This window comes from Mustela erminea, chromosome 4 (assembly GCF_009829155.1).
Source record: "Mustela erminea isolate mMusErm1 chromosome 4, mMusErm1.Pri, whole genome shotgun sequence".
In the NCBI taxonomy this organism is placed as follows: domain Eukaryota; kingdom Metazoa; phylum Chordata; class Mammalia; order Carnivora; family Mustelidae; genus Mustela; species Mustela erminea.
In genome coordinates, this window is record NC_045617.1 from 21,741,984 (window position 1) to 21,759,660 (window position 17,677).

A 17,677-nucleotide genomic window follows, 5' to 3' on the forward strand; every position below is an offset into this window, starting at 1 on the left:
CAGATTGTGTAATATTCTTTACAGTATTAAAAATAAAACCATGCAATTACATGAGCTTCTGGAGCACTTCATTTAGGGGAACTGGGGATTGAAATATTTGTGTTTTAAAAAATTGTGATTTCATTGAAAATTTTGCTAGAGAGCTTATGTAATTTCGTTTTAAGAATTTAACAAATTTCTTAAATATTTAGCAATAGTACTTGGTAGTTAAATTAATTATTAAGTGTGAAATTTGCATTATGAGCATTGTGTTAAACATCTCAGGCATAAGTGCTCTCACACACATGTTCACATGTACATTTAAGGTTGGGGGTGGGGAACATTTGGCTTTAATTACATTCAGTTACCTGCTGTTGGTACTTCTTAGTGGCTACTGGGTAGGCTGGAAAAAGTCTAGTTTTATGCTTGGAGGAAACAGTATAGAGTAAAAGGAAAAAGTGATCACTTAAGCTTTCCCTAGTTTTGACTTTGCTTTTTAAAACATGTCTAAGATAATACTTTGAAGATACTAAGGATTATTTTAGTAGGTGACTATTTTCAGGGTGTCAAATTATTTTGGCTTTTCTCTTTTTCCCTTTAATTCTAATTTAAAAGAATATAATATAATATTAGCACTGAAGTTAATTAACATAAGTTCCTACATCTTAACACAACTGATTTTCATTTTTTAAGTCATCTTCAGCGTATAGCTAGATGTATGTATATTTTTATCTGGTATAATGCATGTGTTTTCTCACTAACACATAGTAAACAAATTTCATTTTCTGATGATGGTCATGATTATCATTTTAATAATTGCAGAACAGTCTATATCCTGTTGATATATCTGGTGTGTTTTCTGTTTTTCAAAATGCTCCTTAATGGATATAATTGTCAAACTGATGGTGAGAGAAAGTAACTATAATTCACTTATTTGCCCAAATCCTAGATGATTGTGAAAATCTTCAAAAGGCACATAAAATGTTTTAAAAAGCATATAATAAATAAACCTCTTAAACTGCTTTTTCTGTGGGGCACCTGGGTAGCTCATTTAGTTAGGTGTGTGGCTCTTGATTTCAACTCGGGTCTCGATGTCAGAATCTCAAGGTCGTGAGTTCAAACCCCATGTTGGGCTCTGTGCTAGGTGTGGAGCCTACTTAAAAAACTGCTTTATCTGCTAGTAAATGCACATGCGGAAGATAAGGAATAGGTAAGTAGGACAGATGTGGCACCATTTAGGTGCTATCATTGGAGAAAACCGTCATGACGTGATGAAAATTTGCTGAGGCTCCAATATAATCAAAAGATAAAACTCAGAGGCTTGGATTATATTCCTCTTCTCAGAACCCACAACCTGAACCACATTTCTGATATTTTGTTGTGTCTGGTTCTGGTGTCAATATCCTGAGGATTCTGTGTTGCTGTACTTGTGTGATACTTTTTTTTTTTTTTTTTTTTAAAGATTTTATTTATTCATTTGACACAGAGAGAGATCACAAGTTGGGACAGAGGCAGGCAGAGAGAGAGGAGGAAGCAGGCTCCCCGCTGAGCAGAGAGCCTGATGTGGGCCTTGATCCCAGGACCCTGAGACCATGACTGGAGTCGAAGGCAGAGGCTTAACCCACTGAGTCACCCAGGCGCCCTGATACTACTTTTTTTTTTTTTTTTTAAAGATTTTATGTATTTACTTGAGAGAGAGAGAGAGAGCACAAGCCAGGGAGAGAGGCAGAGGCAGAGAGAGAGGGGAGAAGCAGACTCCGTGCAGAGCAGGGAGCCCGAGGCGGGGCCCAGTCCCAGGGTCTTAGGATCATGAGCTGAGCCAAAGGCAGACGCTTAACTGACTGAACCACCTAGGCGCCCCTCATGCGATACTATATTTTTATGGACTGTATCACTGTTATTGAACTGATGTTTTCCCTTGATTGAGCACCCTGGGAACTACTGGGATTTCGCAGAATCCCTAACCCTGTCTACATTATTTGGAAAATTCACTGTAACACTAAGTTTTTCCTAGAGTTCTTGAGAATGAGATATTGGTGGCTAGAGTTTTAAAGACTTTCCAAGGCTTTTGGTTGAGGTTTTGAGGCTTTTTGAATGTTCCCTATTCTAGATCAGAAGTAGGGTGACCCTAGTGGGTCGATATTCTTCTATAGCCCATCCCTCCTATTAAGTGGTTCTTATCTCTGAAATTACTTTAAACAAATATAGAAGTTTACATCTGTCATTTATTTTTGTAGTTAATGTTTAGAACAGAATGCTTTCATAGATTACAGATAATTAAGACAGGAGTAGAATTATCTTGCAATATGCTCATATTTATGCTTGTTTACTGTTTGAAAGTAGTGCTGTGTTTAGTATCCTGTTTCAATTTTGAATTTTGTGATTTGGCTCTGTCTACTGTTTTCATCGTAACATGAATTTTTTTGGTATTTCATATTTCTGTAGTTTTAATATTATCAGAAGCAGTAAGCAGTGCATGCCTAGTTAGAGTGTTAATATATCACTGAGAAGCCAGTGTATACTTAATGTTTTTGTAGTTATGATTTTGAATCTGAAAATAATGTTTAGAAGAAATAAATTTTTTTTTGTTTATATGCAGAAAAGATGAAAAGGAATATGCACTGAAGCAAATTGAAGGCACAGGAATATCCATGTCGGCTTGCAGAGAGATTGCAGTAAGTGGATATCAATATGTTATTTATTTTGTTACTGATGTTGGATGATGAATGGTATTAATATGAAATAGTTTCATTGATGTATTCCATCTATTTCAAAGATGTCGATTAGTTTAATGATATTTTTTAGAAGATGAGAAAAGCTGCATAAATTTTTTAATTACTTGAAAGTCACCTTTAAACATTCTTTTAATGATATTTAGGATTTATAATCTTAGGAATACTGAACTACAAGATGATTTAATTAGTGTGAATTATGAATTAACATAATTAATAATATAATCAATAGAACTTTTTATTAATACAATTCATTGTTAAGAAAATAATAATTTGGGGCACCTGGGTGGCTCAGTGGGTTAAGCCGCTGCCTTCGGCTCAGGTCATGATCTCAGGGTCCTGGGATCGAGTCCCGCATCGGGCCCTCTGCTCAGCAGGGAGCCTGCTTCTCTCTCTCTCTCTCTCTCTCTGCCTGCCTCTCTGCCTACTTGTGATCTCTCTCTGTCAAATAAATAAATAAAATCTTTAAAAAAAAAAAAAAAAAGAAAATAATAATTTTATTCTTGTAATTTTAGGACTGATCTATACCTACAGAGAAAGGGTGATATTAGATATTATGCATATTAAATATTTTTTTGAAATACATGTTTTAATACTAGATTTTACTGAGTGCTAGAAAAATAGGGCTATCATTATAATAATAAGATAAATCCTTAAAGAAAGATAATTTTTTTGTCTTTATATGACATACTTGTGCATTTAAGAAATGATTATCTAGGGACACCTGGATGGCTCAGTGGGTTAAAGCCTCTGCTTTCGGCTCAGGTCAGGATCCCAGGGTCCTGGGATCGAGCCCCACATCGGGCTCTCTGCTCAGCAGGCAGCCTGCTCCCACCCCCCACTTGTGATCTCTGTCTGTCAAATAAATAAATAAAATCTTAAAAAATAAATGATTGTCTATAACAGTAGCTGATGCTTACTGAGTATTTATTAGGTTTACTAAGTGCTTTCAAGACTTAATTTACTTTCACAACAGTCATATGAAATAAGTACTTTTAATATCCCCTTTAACATTATCAGTAAACAGAGGCAAAGCCATAATTATGGCTTTGAAGGCTTACCATTCATTATATTACCTCATTTTAGTTCGGTTTCTTATTTTAGTTCTTTAGTTTCTTTTTGGGGCTTTATCATGATATCAGATCTATTAGGGATTTCTGTCTCTAAATTGTTAAATATTTATATTATCTGTATCCATTAGGTGTTTCAGTTTCTAATTTGGTAACTCTCCACGGATTGTTCCCAGTTCCAGTTTCTGCCTCACCCACATGGAAGGACTCCATCACCACTCAGTCAGAGAAAATGTGTTGTGCAAAGAGCACAGGAGCAGGAAATCTGTAGACCTGAGTGTCTGTTGGCCTGAGTGGCTTATTAGCCACTAATGCTGGTTTCTTTATTTGTGAAATAAGGGAACTATAAAGTCTCTTCTAGTCATAAATTCTTTTACAGAATTTCTTCTACAGAGCTCCTCTGTAGACTGTGCACACTTTAAGGAGTAGAGATTTTGTCTTTTTATCCCCAGTTCCTATGTGCCTGGCACATAGTGATGGTCCATAAATGTTTGTTGAATTAATAAGTGAATAAAAAGAACAACAAAAAAAATTCTACTAGCAGTCCATGATCCTAAGTTTGCTTTAGAGTATAAATACATTGTTTAAAAAACTTCAGCTTGGCAGCTTTCTATTAAGCATTTGGTAAGTGATTTTTAGTTCCCTAAAATTCTTAAACATATTATCTCAACCAATATGAATATAGTGTGCAATTTTGCTCTTTCAGAGTACCATCATTTAGTATAGTATTAATTCACTTTCTATGAGTTAATTGGGAGAAAAGCTGATTTTTTTTAAAGAAGTTTTTTTTGTTTTGTTTTGTTTTTTTAAAGATTCTATTTATTTGAGAGAGAGAATGAGAGAGAGAAAGCACGAAAAGTGGAGGGTCAGAGGGAGAAGCAGATTCCCTGCTGAGCAGGGAGTCTGAGGTGGGACTCGATCCCAGGACTCTAGGATCATGACCTGAGCCAAAGGTAGTTGCTTAACCAACTGAGCCACCAAGGGACCCAAGAAAAAAAAAAAAGCTGATGTTTAAGGTATTAGTTATTAGGAAATGAAAGCCTAGTTGTAGATGTTGTTTTTGAAACAGAGACTTCTCTATAATGAGGAATCCATGGATTCCCTTTTCTCTATATCCTCACTAGCATTTGTTATCTCTTGTCTTTTGATGATAGTCATATATAGGTGTGAAGTGATACCTCATTGTGGTTTTGATTTGCATTTCTTTGATGATTAGTAACGTGGAGCTCCTTTTATGTACCTGTTGACCATTTGTTGTCTTTGGAAAAATGTCTATTCAGTTCCTCTGCCTATTTTTTTAAATTGGATTTTCTTTTTAAACTATTGAGTTGTATGAGTTTCTGATATATTTTGGATATTCTTTTTGTTTTCTTTTAAAATTTTTTATTTATTTATTTGAGAGAGTAAGCAAGCATGGGGGGAGTAGGTGGGGCAGAGGGAGAAGCAGACTCCTTGCTGAGCAGAAAGCCGGATGCAGGGCTTGATCCCAGGATTATGGGATCATGACCCGAGCCAAGAACAGGTGCTTAAGTGACTGAACCATGCAGGCTCCCCTTTATTTTGGATATTAACCTTTTATCAGATATATGGTTTGCAAATATTTTCTCCCATTCTGTAAGTTGCCTTTTCATTTTGTTTATTTTGCTGTGCAGAAGCTGGAAAAGCATGACCCATTCACAGTCTTCATAGTTTTATTGAGAATTTGCTTAATAGATGTTTAGAAAGTACGCAGTTTCTAGATTGATTAGTATTTTATCACTACCTGAATGACCTAGCCCCAGTGTGATAGCGATTTTGATGTAAATTGAGCATGGATGTTCTTATGTAGTGGCTAAGTGAATACATACTTCTTTGTACCTTTCAAGCCTGCTAACACAGTTTTGTAATTATTGCTTTATGTAGTTGTTTTTTAGATCATATACAAGAAAAGAAGTTACAAACAAAAATACATTTATGCTCTTTTTTTTAAACCCATGTTTTTACCTTTACCAGTACCCTTTATTTTTTGTGTAGATAAATTACTGTCTGTAGTCCTTTCATTTTACCTGAAGGTCTCCAGTTAGTATATTTTTATAAAACAGATCTGCTAGTGATGAATTGTCTCAGCTTTTGTATTTGGGAATGTCTTACTTCTTTTTTCTTTCCTCACTGGCTCTCCTTTGATTTTGCAGGATAGTTTTGCTGGATATAGAATTATTTGACAGTGTTTTTCTTTTATCACTTTGACTATATTAATCCACTGCTTTCCGGCCTCCCTGGTTTCTGATGGGAAGTTAGTTGTTAAATTTATGAGAATCTCTTGTATACAAGGAGTTTTTTTCCTGCTACTTTCAAGATTCTTTTCTTTTTTCTCCTTTGACAATTTGACTATATGTGTGTAAGTGTGGATCCTATTTGGAATTTGTTGTGTTCTTGGATGTATAGGTTAATATTTTTCAATAAAATTTGGAAAATGTTCCACCATCATTTCTTCAGATACTGTTTCTGCCCCTTTCTCTTGTTTTCTCCTGAGACCCCAACATGCACATGTTTATAGGCTTGATGGTGTTCCACAGGTCTCAGAGACTCTGCTTATTTTTTCTAATTATTTTTTTTTTCTATTTGTTGTAGACAGGATACTTTCAATTCCCTACCTTAAAGTTTGCTGATTCTTTGTTCTGCCAACTCAGATATGCTGCTGAAATTTTCATTTTCGTTGTTGTACTTTTCAACTCCAAAATTACTATGTGTTTCTTTTAATAGGCTTTATTTTTTAGAGCAGTTTTAAGTTTACAGCAAAATTGAGTAGAAAGTCTATAGAGATTTCTCATATATTCTCTCCTCCACCTATCATAGCCTACCTCATTATCAACATCCCCTACCAGAGTGGTACAATTGTTATAAATGATGAACCTATGTTGATACCCCAAATCCATAGTTTACATTAGGTTTCACTATTGGTATTGTATATTCTTTGGGTTTAGTCAATATTTATGACAGGTATCTGTCATTATTGTATCATGCAGAATATTTCCCCTGCCTTAAAAATCCCTTATGCTCTGCATATTTATCTTATATGCCTTCCCACCCTGCTTGGCCCCTGACAACCATTGATCCTTTTACTGTTTCCATAGTTTTATCTTTTCCAGAATGTCCTGTAGTTGGAATCATACAGTATGTGTCCTTTTCAGATTGGCTTCTTTTTACTTAGTAATGGACATTTCAGATTCCTTCATGTCTTTTATGACTTGATAGCCCATTTCTTTTTAGCACTAAATAGTATTCCATTGTCTGGGTGTACTGTAGTGCATTTGTCTATTCATCTACTGAAGTACATTTTGGTTGCTTCCAAGTTTTGGCAATTATGAATAAAGCTGCTATGAACAGTGCATGTGTATATGGACATATGCATGTTTTTGTGGACATAACTTTCAGCTCTTTTGGGTAAACACCAAGGAGTACAATTGTTGGATTGTATGGTAGAAGTATGTGTACTTTGGAAGAAACCACCAAACCATCTTCCAAAGTGACTGTACGGTTTTGTAATCCCACTAGCAATGAATGAAAGTTCCTGTTGCTCTACATTTATTGTATCTATCATTTGTTATTGTCAGTGTTCTGGATATTAGCTGTTCTAATAAGTATCTTTTTGCTGTTTAATTTGGGACTCTGCTTTAGCTTTCATATCCTGCTTGTATAGCCTTATTGGGTGAGAAATTGGAGCCTTTTTTATCTGTTTCCTGAACATGCCTACAGTTTTGTACATGGGAATAGTTACAGTATATTTTTTTTCTAGTTGCACTCTTTCCTACCTGGTTCCATTTATAGAAAATTCTGGAAAATGCAAACTAATCTATGGTGGTAGATAATAGATCAGTGTTTGCTTGAGGGTGAGAATAGAAATGAAAATATTACAAAGGAGTATGAGGAATCTTTGGAACGGATGTAAGTCTTCATCATATTAATTGTCATGGTGGTTTCCTGGGTGTGCAGCTATGTCGAGACTCATAAATGGTATGCTTTAAATTTGTGCAGGTTATTGCACATTAATTATGTCTCAGTAAATCTGGAGTAGTAAATCAGTAAATCAGTAAAGCGGTATAGGTTTAGTGGATAAAGGGTCTATAAATGAAGAATTTTTAAAAATCAGTGGATCATAGCCCAGCTGGAAGGATGGACCATCAATAGGAAATGGAATACTTAGTTTATCCTCGGAAACTGCAGTGAGAAAAGAAATGTTGATGTCAACATATGTCAGTTTGCTAGGGAGATGATGAGGTAGTTACATTCTTGTGTGCCTCTTTTTTGTAGGTGTGGTGTTAAGTGATGAGCATTTGAGGTAATTGATGAAGGATATGTGAAAATTTGCTGATCAAAGATAAGATTATAGAAGCATTGTAGTCCACCTAAAGGAGGAGATGAGTCATGGGACCAGTCTGCATGACTGTATGGTTCTTTTCATTAGCAACCCTGTGTGAGAAGGCAGATTTGGATTTTTCTGTTTGATATGGTAGAAGGACAGAGAGTGTAAGGTGAGTGAAGAGGGACTGGACTGTAGATCCAGGAGAATGTAGACAACTCCATAAACTACCGCCCTACCCCCGATGCGAGGCTCCATCCCAGGACCCCAGGATCATGACCTGAGCTGCTTAACCAACTGAGCCACTTAGGTGCCCAGAGTCTGTGACTCTTGATCTCAGCGTTGTGAGTTCAAGCCCCATGTTGGGTGTAGAGATTACTTAAAAATGAAATAAATTTCTCTCTCTCTCTCTCTCTCTCAAACTCCTGAGTGTGTATGTATGTGTGTGTGTATGTGTGTGTGTGTGTGTATATATCTATATCTATATCTATATATATATACACGCTTCTATTTCTTACATATATATATATCTGTAAGACTCCTGAGTACTCTTCAGAAAACAGAGCTGTTCCTAAGGAAAGTGAAGACAGACCGAAAGGACAATTAGTTAGGGAAGCAGGGCAGAGGCATAGGCTGAGGAGGGAAGAGAAATAGAGAAAACCTGACTTCCTGTCATTCTTTCTATTTTCTTGACTGCTGGTTTTCATTTGCCATTTCCTCATTCACCTCTGCACAGCTTTTTTTTTTTTTTTTAAAGATTTTATTTATTTATTTGACAAAGGGACAGAGATCACAAGTACGCAGAGAGGCAGATAGAGAGGGAGGGGGAAGCAGGCTCTCCGCTGAGCAGAGAGCCCGATGCGGGGCTCGATCCCAGGACCCTGGGACCATGACCTGAGCCAAAAGCAGAGGCTTTAACCCACTGAGCCACCCAGGCGCCCCTACCTCTGCACAGTTTTGTCCAGACTCTATGTAACTGCCAGCACCCAGCAGCGATGATTCCATGGTGACAGGTGACAGATGGGATCAGCTGTAATGTACTGTCCCTTGCAGTTTTTCTGCATAGCACAGAGTGGACAGGATGGAATGGCAGTTAACAGACTTGCCACCATTTCTTCACCTCTCTTGCCACTATGGGGGTGTAACAGGCCACTATGTAAACTCCAGTGGAATGCCTGGAACTTTCCCCTGTCATCAAAGAATAAGCTTTTGCTTTTTTAAATGTGTGAAATGCAATTGATAAAATGTACATTTGCTGTGGATTCCTTGAGAAGAACTTTAAAATGTCTGTGGAAGGTTCCAATTCTTACTAATATATTTCTTTTTATCAACCTTAAAACTATTTTGTTAAAGTTTCTTATATTGAAGGTTGAGAAATACCTGTTTATTCTTATCAAGATTAATTATATCCTCTCAATTGCTTTTATTTTGCATGGAATACAAATTTTTTATTATATATGTGTCCAACTTTATAGAGTTGTATAGATTTGTGGAAATAGATGTGTAATTCAGGTATTTTACCCTTTCTATGAAGGAGACAAAATCAAACTATAATATTAAGTTTTTGTGAAAACCACTAAGAGTAGAAAAGTTTTTTTTTCTAGTAGACTTTTAACATGATTATTTAATAATTATTTTTATATAATGATAACTGTATAAAAAGTTTGGCATGGTTTGGTTTTAGGAGACTAGAACTAAATGAATTATGTATGAAATTGCCTTTGAGCAAAATTTGTTCTTTGGTATGGTCCTTGTGTTCTCCTTAGAAACAAACAAAAGTTTACTTTTGGGACTGAAGACTCAGCATAAATTTTTTTTTTTCCTTTTTAAAATGTGTTTTTTTTTTTTTTTTTGCATTGATTGAATAGTGATATTTACTACTTTCCTCATATATATGTAAAATATATTTAGCTTTCTTGGCAAAATAAATATATTCTTACAATGAAAAACAGAATCTTGTATGAGTTGGGGATAGGGTTTGGGATTATTTTAGGATGAATCTGGGAAATGGATATAGTGTCAGTTCATAGGGAGGAACCATGCTAATAGCACTTTTCATTTCCTTTCAAGAGCTGAGAAGGTAAAAGGGAGAGGTAAAAGGAGTCACAAGCAGATTCTTCAGTCTTGTGGTGGATCTGTCTGCCTTACTATATATATTAGGTCACGAGTCTCTTATAATTTATCATTGTGTGTGTGTGTGCTTCTATTTCAAGCCACTTTGTTTCTTCTGAGAAGACTCGCAGTAAATCTTTGTATTCTCAGAAGCTGACTTAAATACCTATTGTTGGGGCTTCTGGGTGGCTCAGATGGTTGAGTATCTGCCTTTGGCTCAGGTCATGATCCCGGGGTCCTGGGATCGGGTCCCACATCGGGTTCCCTGCTCAGTGGGGAGCCTGCTTCTCCCTCTTCCTCTGCTGCTTGCTCTGCTTGTGCACTCTTGTTCTCTCTGTGAAATAAATAAATAAAATCTTTAAAAAAAAGAATTAATAAATACCTATTGTTTCCAGTGCTAGAAAAGTGGTGGGTCATGTAGGTTTCTGAGTTTTTTTTTTTTTTAATGGTTTCTGAGTTTTTTTAATAAAGGTAACTAAGGTGAGAAGGAACAGTTTTGGAAAAGGTAAAATTGGTTTTCCTCACCACTTTTGTGTGTATGTTTGTGTGTATGTGTGTGTGTGTGTGTGTGTGTGTGTGTGTGTGTTATGGTGAGGGAAGATGGATTGGTGTGGGAACATGGGTCATATATGTAACTGAAAACTCACCCACTTTTCAGTCTTCTTGTTTAGGAGAATAGTCTAGTTGGTTGGAAGCAGTGCCCTTAGGGGCCTGTGGTTTCTGTAGTTCCTTTCTATCTGTGAAGAATGGGTGTGTAATTGGAAGAGTTGGCTTTTTGCTGTATCAGGATCCTCCCTACTAAATAAATCAAATAAATTAGTTATTTCAATTCTAAAAATATAAAATGATTAATTTCATCTTCCTGCTCTAATTAGATTAGATTTAATTGACTGTTCCCTATTTTTTTAGTGTTGCTTCTTTTTCTCTTAAATAATATTGAATCAAAATTATACTAATGATGTTATGTAGAGTAAAGGACTGAAAATAAATCTGATAGTGGTATGAAAAGGGCTTCTTTTACAGCCTGAGTGTAAATGTACAGTAAATGGTTCTTATTACTATTATTATTATTATTATTGACAGTAACAACTTTTTCCCATTTAAACTCTAATCAAAGAAAATATAATTTTTAGTTGAAATTGTTTTCACTGGTCAAAGTAAATTATTTTTAAGGCTCTATACATTTAATTTTTGAAGCATATTATAGAAGATACTAAATTATAAAATTTAACTTAAATTTGGTAACTTAGATTCAGAATAAGAGATCAAAGTAGGAAAACTTCAAAAACTTTTTTTAAAAATATGGCTTTGGCTTCAGATTGTAAACTGAGAAAGAATATGGACTTTTGATTCAGAAAGACTTGGAGTCATATCTGCACTTCACCATCACTTCTGTATGTCTTGGGCACGTTGCTCTTCAACGACCCATTTTCTAGGTAGCTGTAGAAATGAAGCTATTTTAGTTAAATTAATTAATACTGATGTATAATCAGGATTTAAAAATGAAGCTATTTGAGCAGGGAGTCGGGTTATGTCTTGAGTTGCCTCTAGGGCTCGCATTTCCAAGGAAGCTGGCCATGGAGCTGCCCACAGATTGCCCAGATTTCTCAGATTCTCTGAGCCTCTGAGTCTCTTGCTTATGTTCCAGGTCATTCTCAGCTGTACCTTGGAACCAGAATATCAGCTAAATCACACGAAATACTTGGACAAATACTTTTTTCCAGATATGTTCAAGAATCTTAACAGTTCTTAGGAAGGGAGGAATTGCCTGTGAGAGCAGAGTCTGACTTTAGCATATATTTAGTGATGTAAACTACAGGGGCCTCTAAGCTCTTGGGTTAAAATATGACTAATTTCTAATTATGTTTCTAGTTCATCCTTCAGACTACTTATTCTGATTTATTTGGACTTGGAATTAAACATCCAATCTCTCTCTCTCTCTCTCTCTCTCTTTTTTTTTTTGGCCTAATAAAAATTATTCATAACCCAACTATTGAAATACCTAATTTTTGTGAACCTTAGTTTCTTCCTGTCTAAAATAGGATTAATGGTACCTACTATCACAACATTTTTAAAGCATATAAGTGTTTTAGTTCATAATCAGTTCTCAGTGAAGGTTAGGTTTCCTCCTTTCTCTTAAGTTGAGTTTGTCAATGTGATGCAAAGGTAAGTTGTTAGTGGCCTTAGCTTTGATCAGTAATAAAAACAGGAGGCCAGTAAATACACTTGTAAAAATTCAATTACTTCACTGTGGTCTGTGAATGCTGGATTATATTTAAAACGTACTTATAGCAGCAGATATGATTTTGCCCTCATGCCCCCATTCCTTCAAATATATCAGTCAATTAACAGGAATTGATCACTGCTCTTTGTAACATAGTGTTTCTTGCTGAGAGAATACAGAACAGGGTTTTTTTGGAAGATGGATGTCTATTTTATTTCTTTAAAAAAAGATTTATTTGTTTATTTAGTTGAGAGAGAGGAGCACATGTGGGTGGGGGGGAAGGGGCAGAGGGGGAGAATCTCAAGTAGACCCCGCACTGAGTGCAGAGCCCAATATGGGGCTCAATTCCATGACCCCAAGGCCATGACCTGAGTGAAAACCAGGAGTCAGACGCTCAACCTACTGAGCCATCCAGGTGCCCCGGTAAGTCTTTATTTTTTAAGCCAGTTGTTTGAAATGCCTTTTGCTTCAGGGAACACTGATATAAGTCATGCCCAGGTTACCAGTCTACTGTACCAACACCTGTTTACCTGTAGGTAACTGAGCTGTGGTACTCTAGTACTGCCGTACCTGAGCACTACTTATAACATTGTTTTGAGGGAGAAACATGTTAATAATTAAAGTCTTATATATTAGGCTATACCTTGACTTGTCATAGTTTTCTAAAAGGAAATAGGCTCTTCACATCCAGGTCACTGGCCAGGGGTCTGAGGCATTAGAAACTAGAGTAGGGATCAGGGAAGATTAGCCATAGTGTCACAGATTAGGGGGGCTTTACAGCAACCAGAAAAAGGGAAAGAAATTGTCTTATCCAAACAGTGAGGACTGGGGACTAGGATTTTGCCTGGGAGAAATAAAGGAGGGCAGGGATAATGAGGGGGCTGAGAAGGCTGGGGACGTGGGAGGCAGCTGGGGTTTCAGGACGTAACCAGGTAAACGAGGCATGGAGGTTCTTGGTCAGTCAGTAGCTGTCTTGAGTCACTAGAGAGCTAGTGAATGGGGTAATCTAATGTGATAGGGATCAGAAACAGGGAGAGCCCATAATTAGGGTTTTGATACAATAACACATGATAGCTAAGAATTTAGTATAATTAGGCAAAGCAGCTTAGTTACTTCCAAGTACCAGTGGATTATCGTAATGACATAGTCTCATATTACTGTTCGGTTACTTTGGCTTTATATCTCTTTTTCTGGTGACATAAGCTGTTCACATTTTTAATATAGGTCTTTGACTTAAATGACTTTGCACTATTCTGATGGTTTGTTAAGATGAAATAGAACTTTAGGGCGCCTGGGTGGCTCACTGGGTTAAGCCTCTGCCTTCGGCTTAGGTCATGGTCTCAAGGTCCTGGGATCAAGGCCCTCATCGGGCTCTCTGCTCAGCGGGAAGCCTGCTTCCCCCTCTCTCTCTGCCTGCCTTTCTGCCTACTTGTGATCTCTTGCTCTCTGTCAAATAAATAAATAAGAGTCTTTAAAAAAAAGAGAGAAATAGAACTTTAACAGATACAAACTAGACTTAATAGACTGCATATTGAAAAGAGGAAGATTATTATTCAAAAACAGGTAATTCTATTTTTTTTTTTAAGATTTTTATTTATTTTAGAGAGAGAGAGAGACAGTTTGTGTATGTGCGTAAGTGGGGGAGGGGGTAAGAGCATAAGCAGAGGGAGAGAGAATCTTCAAGCTAACTCCTGCTGAGCGTGGAGCCTACTGTGGGGCTCCATCCCAGAACCCTGAGATCGTGACCTGAGCTGAAATCAAGAGTCAGCCATTCAACTAACTGAGCCACCTAGGCATCCCCAGATAATTTGGTATTATTATAAAAGGCAGTATATAATGGGAGTGAGATGAACTGATTAAACATAAATATTGGCGTACAGGCTTCTGAACATACTCAGCAACTCAGTAATTTCAAGGTTTGAATAGGCTACTTAGGAGAAATTCATTCTAACTGGAATTTCTACAGTTTGTAGATTTTACTGATATTATTAGACAATACAGCATTCAAATAGTTGATGGTAAATTAGCATTTGAAACTGAATAACTGCCAGAGGATTGAAATTTACCCAAGATAATGCTAAGTATTCTTTATAGTAAAAGCATATCAAGAAGAGAAAAAGATATTTGAAAATCTTATTTTCATCGTAGTAATAACAGGGCAAACTGCTTTGTCACCTTTTTTTCTAAGTTCTAATTTAAAAGAGAAGTTTTTTCCCTTCCAGATTGTCTGCCTTTCTGCTAAGTGTGCCCTACCATCTTATATTAAAATAATCTGATTGAGAAGCCTAATTTTATTAAAAATTTTTTTTTTTATTTTTTAAAAAAGATTTTTAAAAATTTATTGGACAGAGATCACCAGTAGGTAGAGAGGCAGGTGGGGTGGCAGGCTCCCTGCTGAGCAGAAAGCCCAATGCAGGGCTTGATCCTGGACCCCAAGATCATGACCTGAGCTGAAGGCAGAGACTTAACCCACTGAGCCACCCAGGTGCCCCAAGAAGCCCAATTTTATTTGTGGTTTTGGCCTTTGGATGTTGCTGGCATGGTGTATGGTGTTTAAGTTATTCTCCCTCAGAAAGAATTCTTAAAGTTAGGTTTTTGTTTTGTTTTGTGAGCCCAACATAGGGCTTGAAATCACAACCTTGAGATAGAGACCTTAGCTGACTGAGATCAAGAGTCAGATGCTCAACCAACTGAGCCACCTAGGCGCCCCTAATCTTAGGTAATTTTAATCCAATAGAAAAGGCATCTGAAGAATTAAATAAGAACTTTAAAAAAAATGAAACATTATTGGCCAATAAATAAAAAAGATGCTCAATTATGTTACTTGTCAGAGAAACAGAAACTAAAACCATAATAAGATATGCTTTTTGCCCACTAGATTGGTTACAGCATCCAGTATTTGCAATGATTTGGAATACTGAAACTGTCACATAGTGCTAGTAGAATTGTAAATTATTATATTACAGCACTGAGGAAAACAATTTGTATATCTAGTAAAGTTAAGACACACATGCCTTGTTATCCAATAACTTTCTTCCTAAATGTAGATGCTGTAGTAGTAGTGCTCCTTAATGCCAGTTGACCTAATTAATTCCCCCTTTGTAAGAATTATTGTATAGTTCTATTTACTATCCTGAACTGAAATTTATAGATAATATAACCTATTTTCATGTATAACTAAAAACATAATGATAATAATAAACCTTTATTATGAAAAAAGCAAAAGAAAGTAGTTTGTAATGAAATAACATATTTAAATACATAAGAATCAGGCTATTTTTTTTTTCTTCTTTAAAGAGAAGGAAGATGGGGAGCAACAAAGGGAGAGAGAAAGAATTTTAAGCAGGCTCCACACCCAGCACAGAGCCCATGGTGGGGCTCAATCTCACAACCCTGAGATTGTGACCTAAGCTGGAATCAGAAGTCTGTTGCTTGACCTACGGAGCCACGCAGGCTGCAGAACCAGGCATTTTTATTATGATATCTAAATGCTAATCAGATCCCTAGATGCATACCTAATTGTGAAACATGGAGTTGGGTTGCAGTGCGTGGTTTTGAGTACCATTGAATTAGCACTGTTTTTTGTGTTGTGCTAACATATACTGTGGTGTATATCAGTTGATTAACTTGTGGGCTTCATAGTGCCGTAGGAGATTCTCGCTCCTCAGATTTTTACCTTGAATCTGGAATGTAAGGGTGAAGCTCATTAGCACATTAGATAATACTTTTATCTTGTCATTTGATTTTTCATTTCACTTACTACTTCTTCTCCTATTGTTTATCCTATTTGATATTTCTCTTTTTATTTCTGCCTTATTTCTTAGGTATTTTCGTTTTTTCTGCTCTTTGCCAAAAGTAGATCTGTTCCACAACTGTAGCCACAAAGACTACACTTGTTTTATCTGTTTTTCTTCTTATTTGGGACTGTCTTCCTGTCTGTTCAGTTATGCAAGATATGTAGGTTTTTACTCAGAATTTTAGGAGATCCTTTATTAATAAACAATTGCTCAATTAAGTTATTAATGAACAATTTGAAGTGCTTTTTTGAAAACAAAAATTAATAAGCCATTAGACTTCTTAAAGTTGAGATTCTCATTTTTGTGGGTTTTTTGTTGTTGTTGTTCATAATACATTAAAGGTATTTTCAGTCTAGATTCACTCTGCCTTCATAATTTTTAGGTCAGGGATTGTGTCTGATATATTCACTCTTGAATTTTTGGAATCTGTTTTACAATGCTTGGAACAAAGTGGCCTCTTAATAAATTCTTGAATAAATGCAACAGTTTGAATTTGTTACATTAACAGTATTACCAATTGTGTTTGTTCTAAGTTTTCTCAGTAGTGGAAGATTTTAAGCTTTCTGCTTAAGCCAATTATTATTTGAAATATAAAATTAAACTTTGTGGACTATTTGTATTATCTAAAATTTGGGATCCCTTCTGATTCTACTTCCCCTAACTGTGTGTGACTTAATGTATAAGTGACAGAAATAATATATATATGAATAATTATTTAAATGAGTTGATTTTTCATGAAATATTTGAGTATCTGTTGTAATCGAGGAAGAAGCAGTGAATAAAATTTTTTCCTTTTCCTTTAAAAAGTTTATAGTTTTGAAGGACACAGATAAGAAAACACAGATTTCAACACAATGTAATCAGTGTTAGGACAGTTAAGCACAATGCTGGAAGAACACATAGCCCTTATGAGGGAGTGGGGAGGGCTCTGTGGGGATTTTTGTGGTTGTGTCAATCTGAAGGACACTTTGGAGCTGGCTGGGTAAAGAAGGGAAGAAGTGGGGAAGAGCATTTGGCCTAAGGAAACCACAGGTAGGAAGGCCCAGAAATGAGAGAGAATGAGCCTGGATGCTCTTAATTTTATGAACAAGTATGTTTTCAAAGTACACTGTTTTAATTCTCTTAAGCCTACTAAATTATTAGTTATTACAAGAGCATTATATAAATTTCTGTTGTGTTAATCATCTGGAATTTTGGGGTTTAATTACAGCTATAGCTAGGGTCACCTTCAGTAATGTATGAATGATAAATTTGCTATCCAAAGTTGAAACAAAAAATTTGTGTTAAGGATAATTTTTAAAGTAAACAATAGATGAACTGAAAAGGATCATCTTAGTATAAAAAGATAGAGAGGGAACATGGAGAGGGAGCATGGCAAATGAACTGTACTTCCATCTATAATACATGAAACCCAATAACGTTTA

At 36.0% G+C, this 17,677-nt stretch overlaps 1 protein-coding gene across 4 annotated transcripts in view; it reads left to right on the plus strand.

The window, feature by feature from the left end:
- The window catches only part of CDK19 (cyclin dependent kinase 19), a 168,528-nt gene that overhangs the window by 61,722 nt on the left and 89,129 nt on the right, over positions 1-17,677 (plus strand). For all 4 annotated transcript variants that reach the window (XM_032338802.1, XM_032338803.1, XM_032338804.1 and 1 more), the window contains one exon: positions 2,579-2,654. In XM_032338802.1, the coding sequence (XP_032194693.1) occupies positions 2,579-2,654 (76 nt within the window). The remainder of the gene's footprint in view (positions 1-2,578; positions 2,655-17,677) is intronic.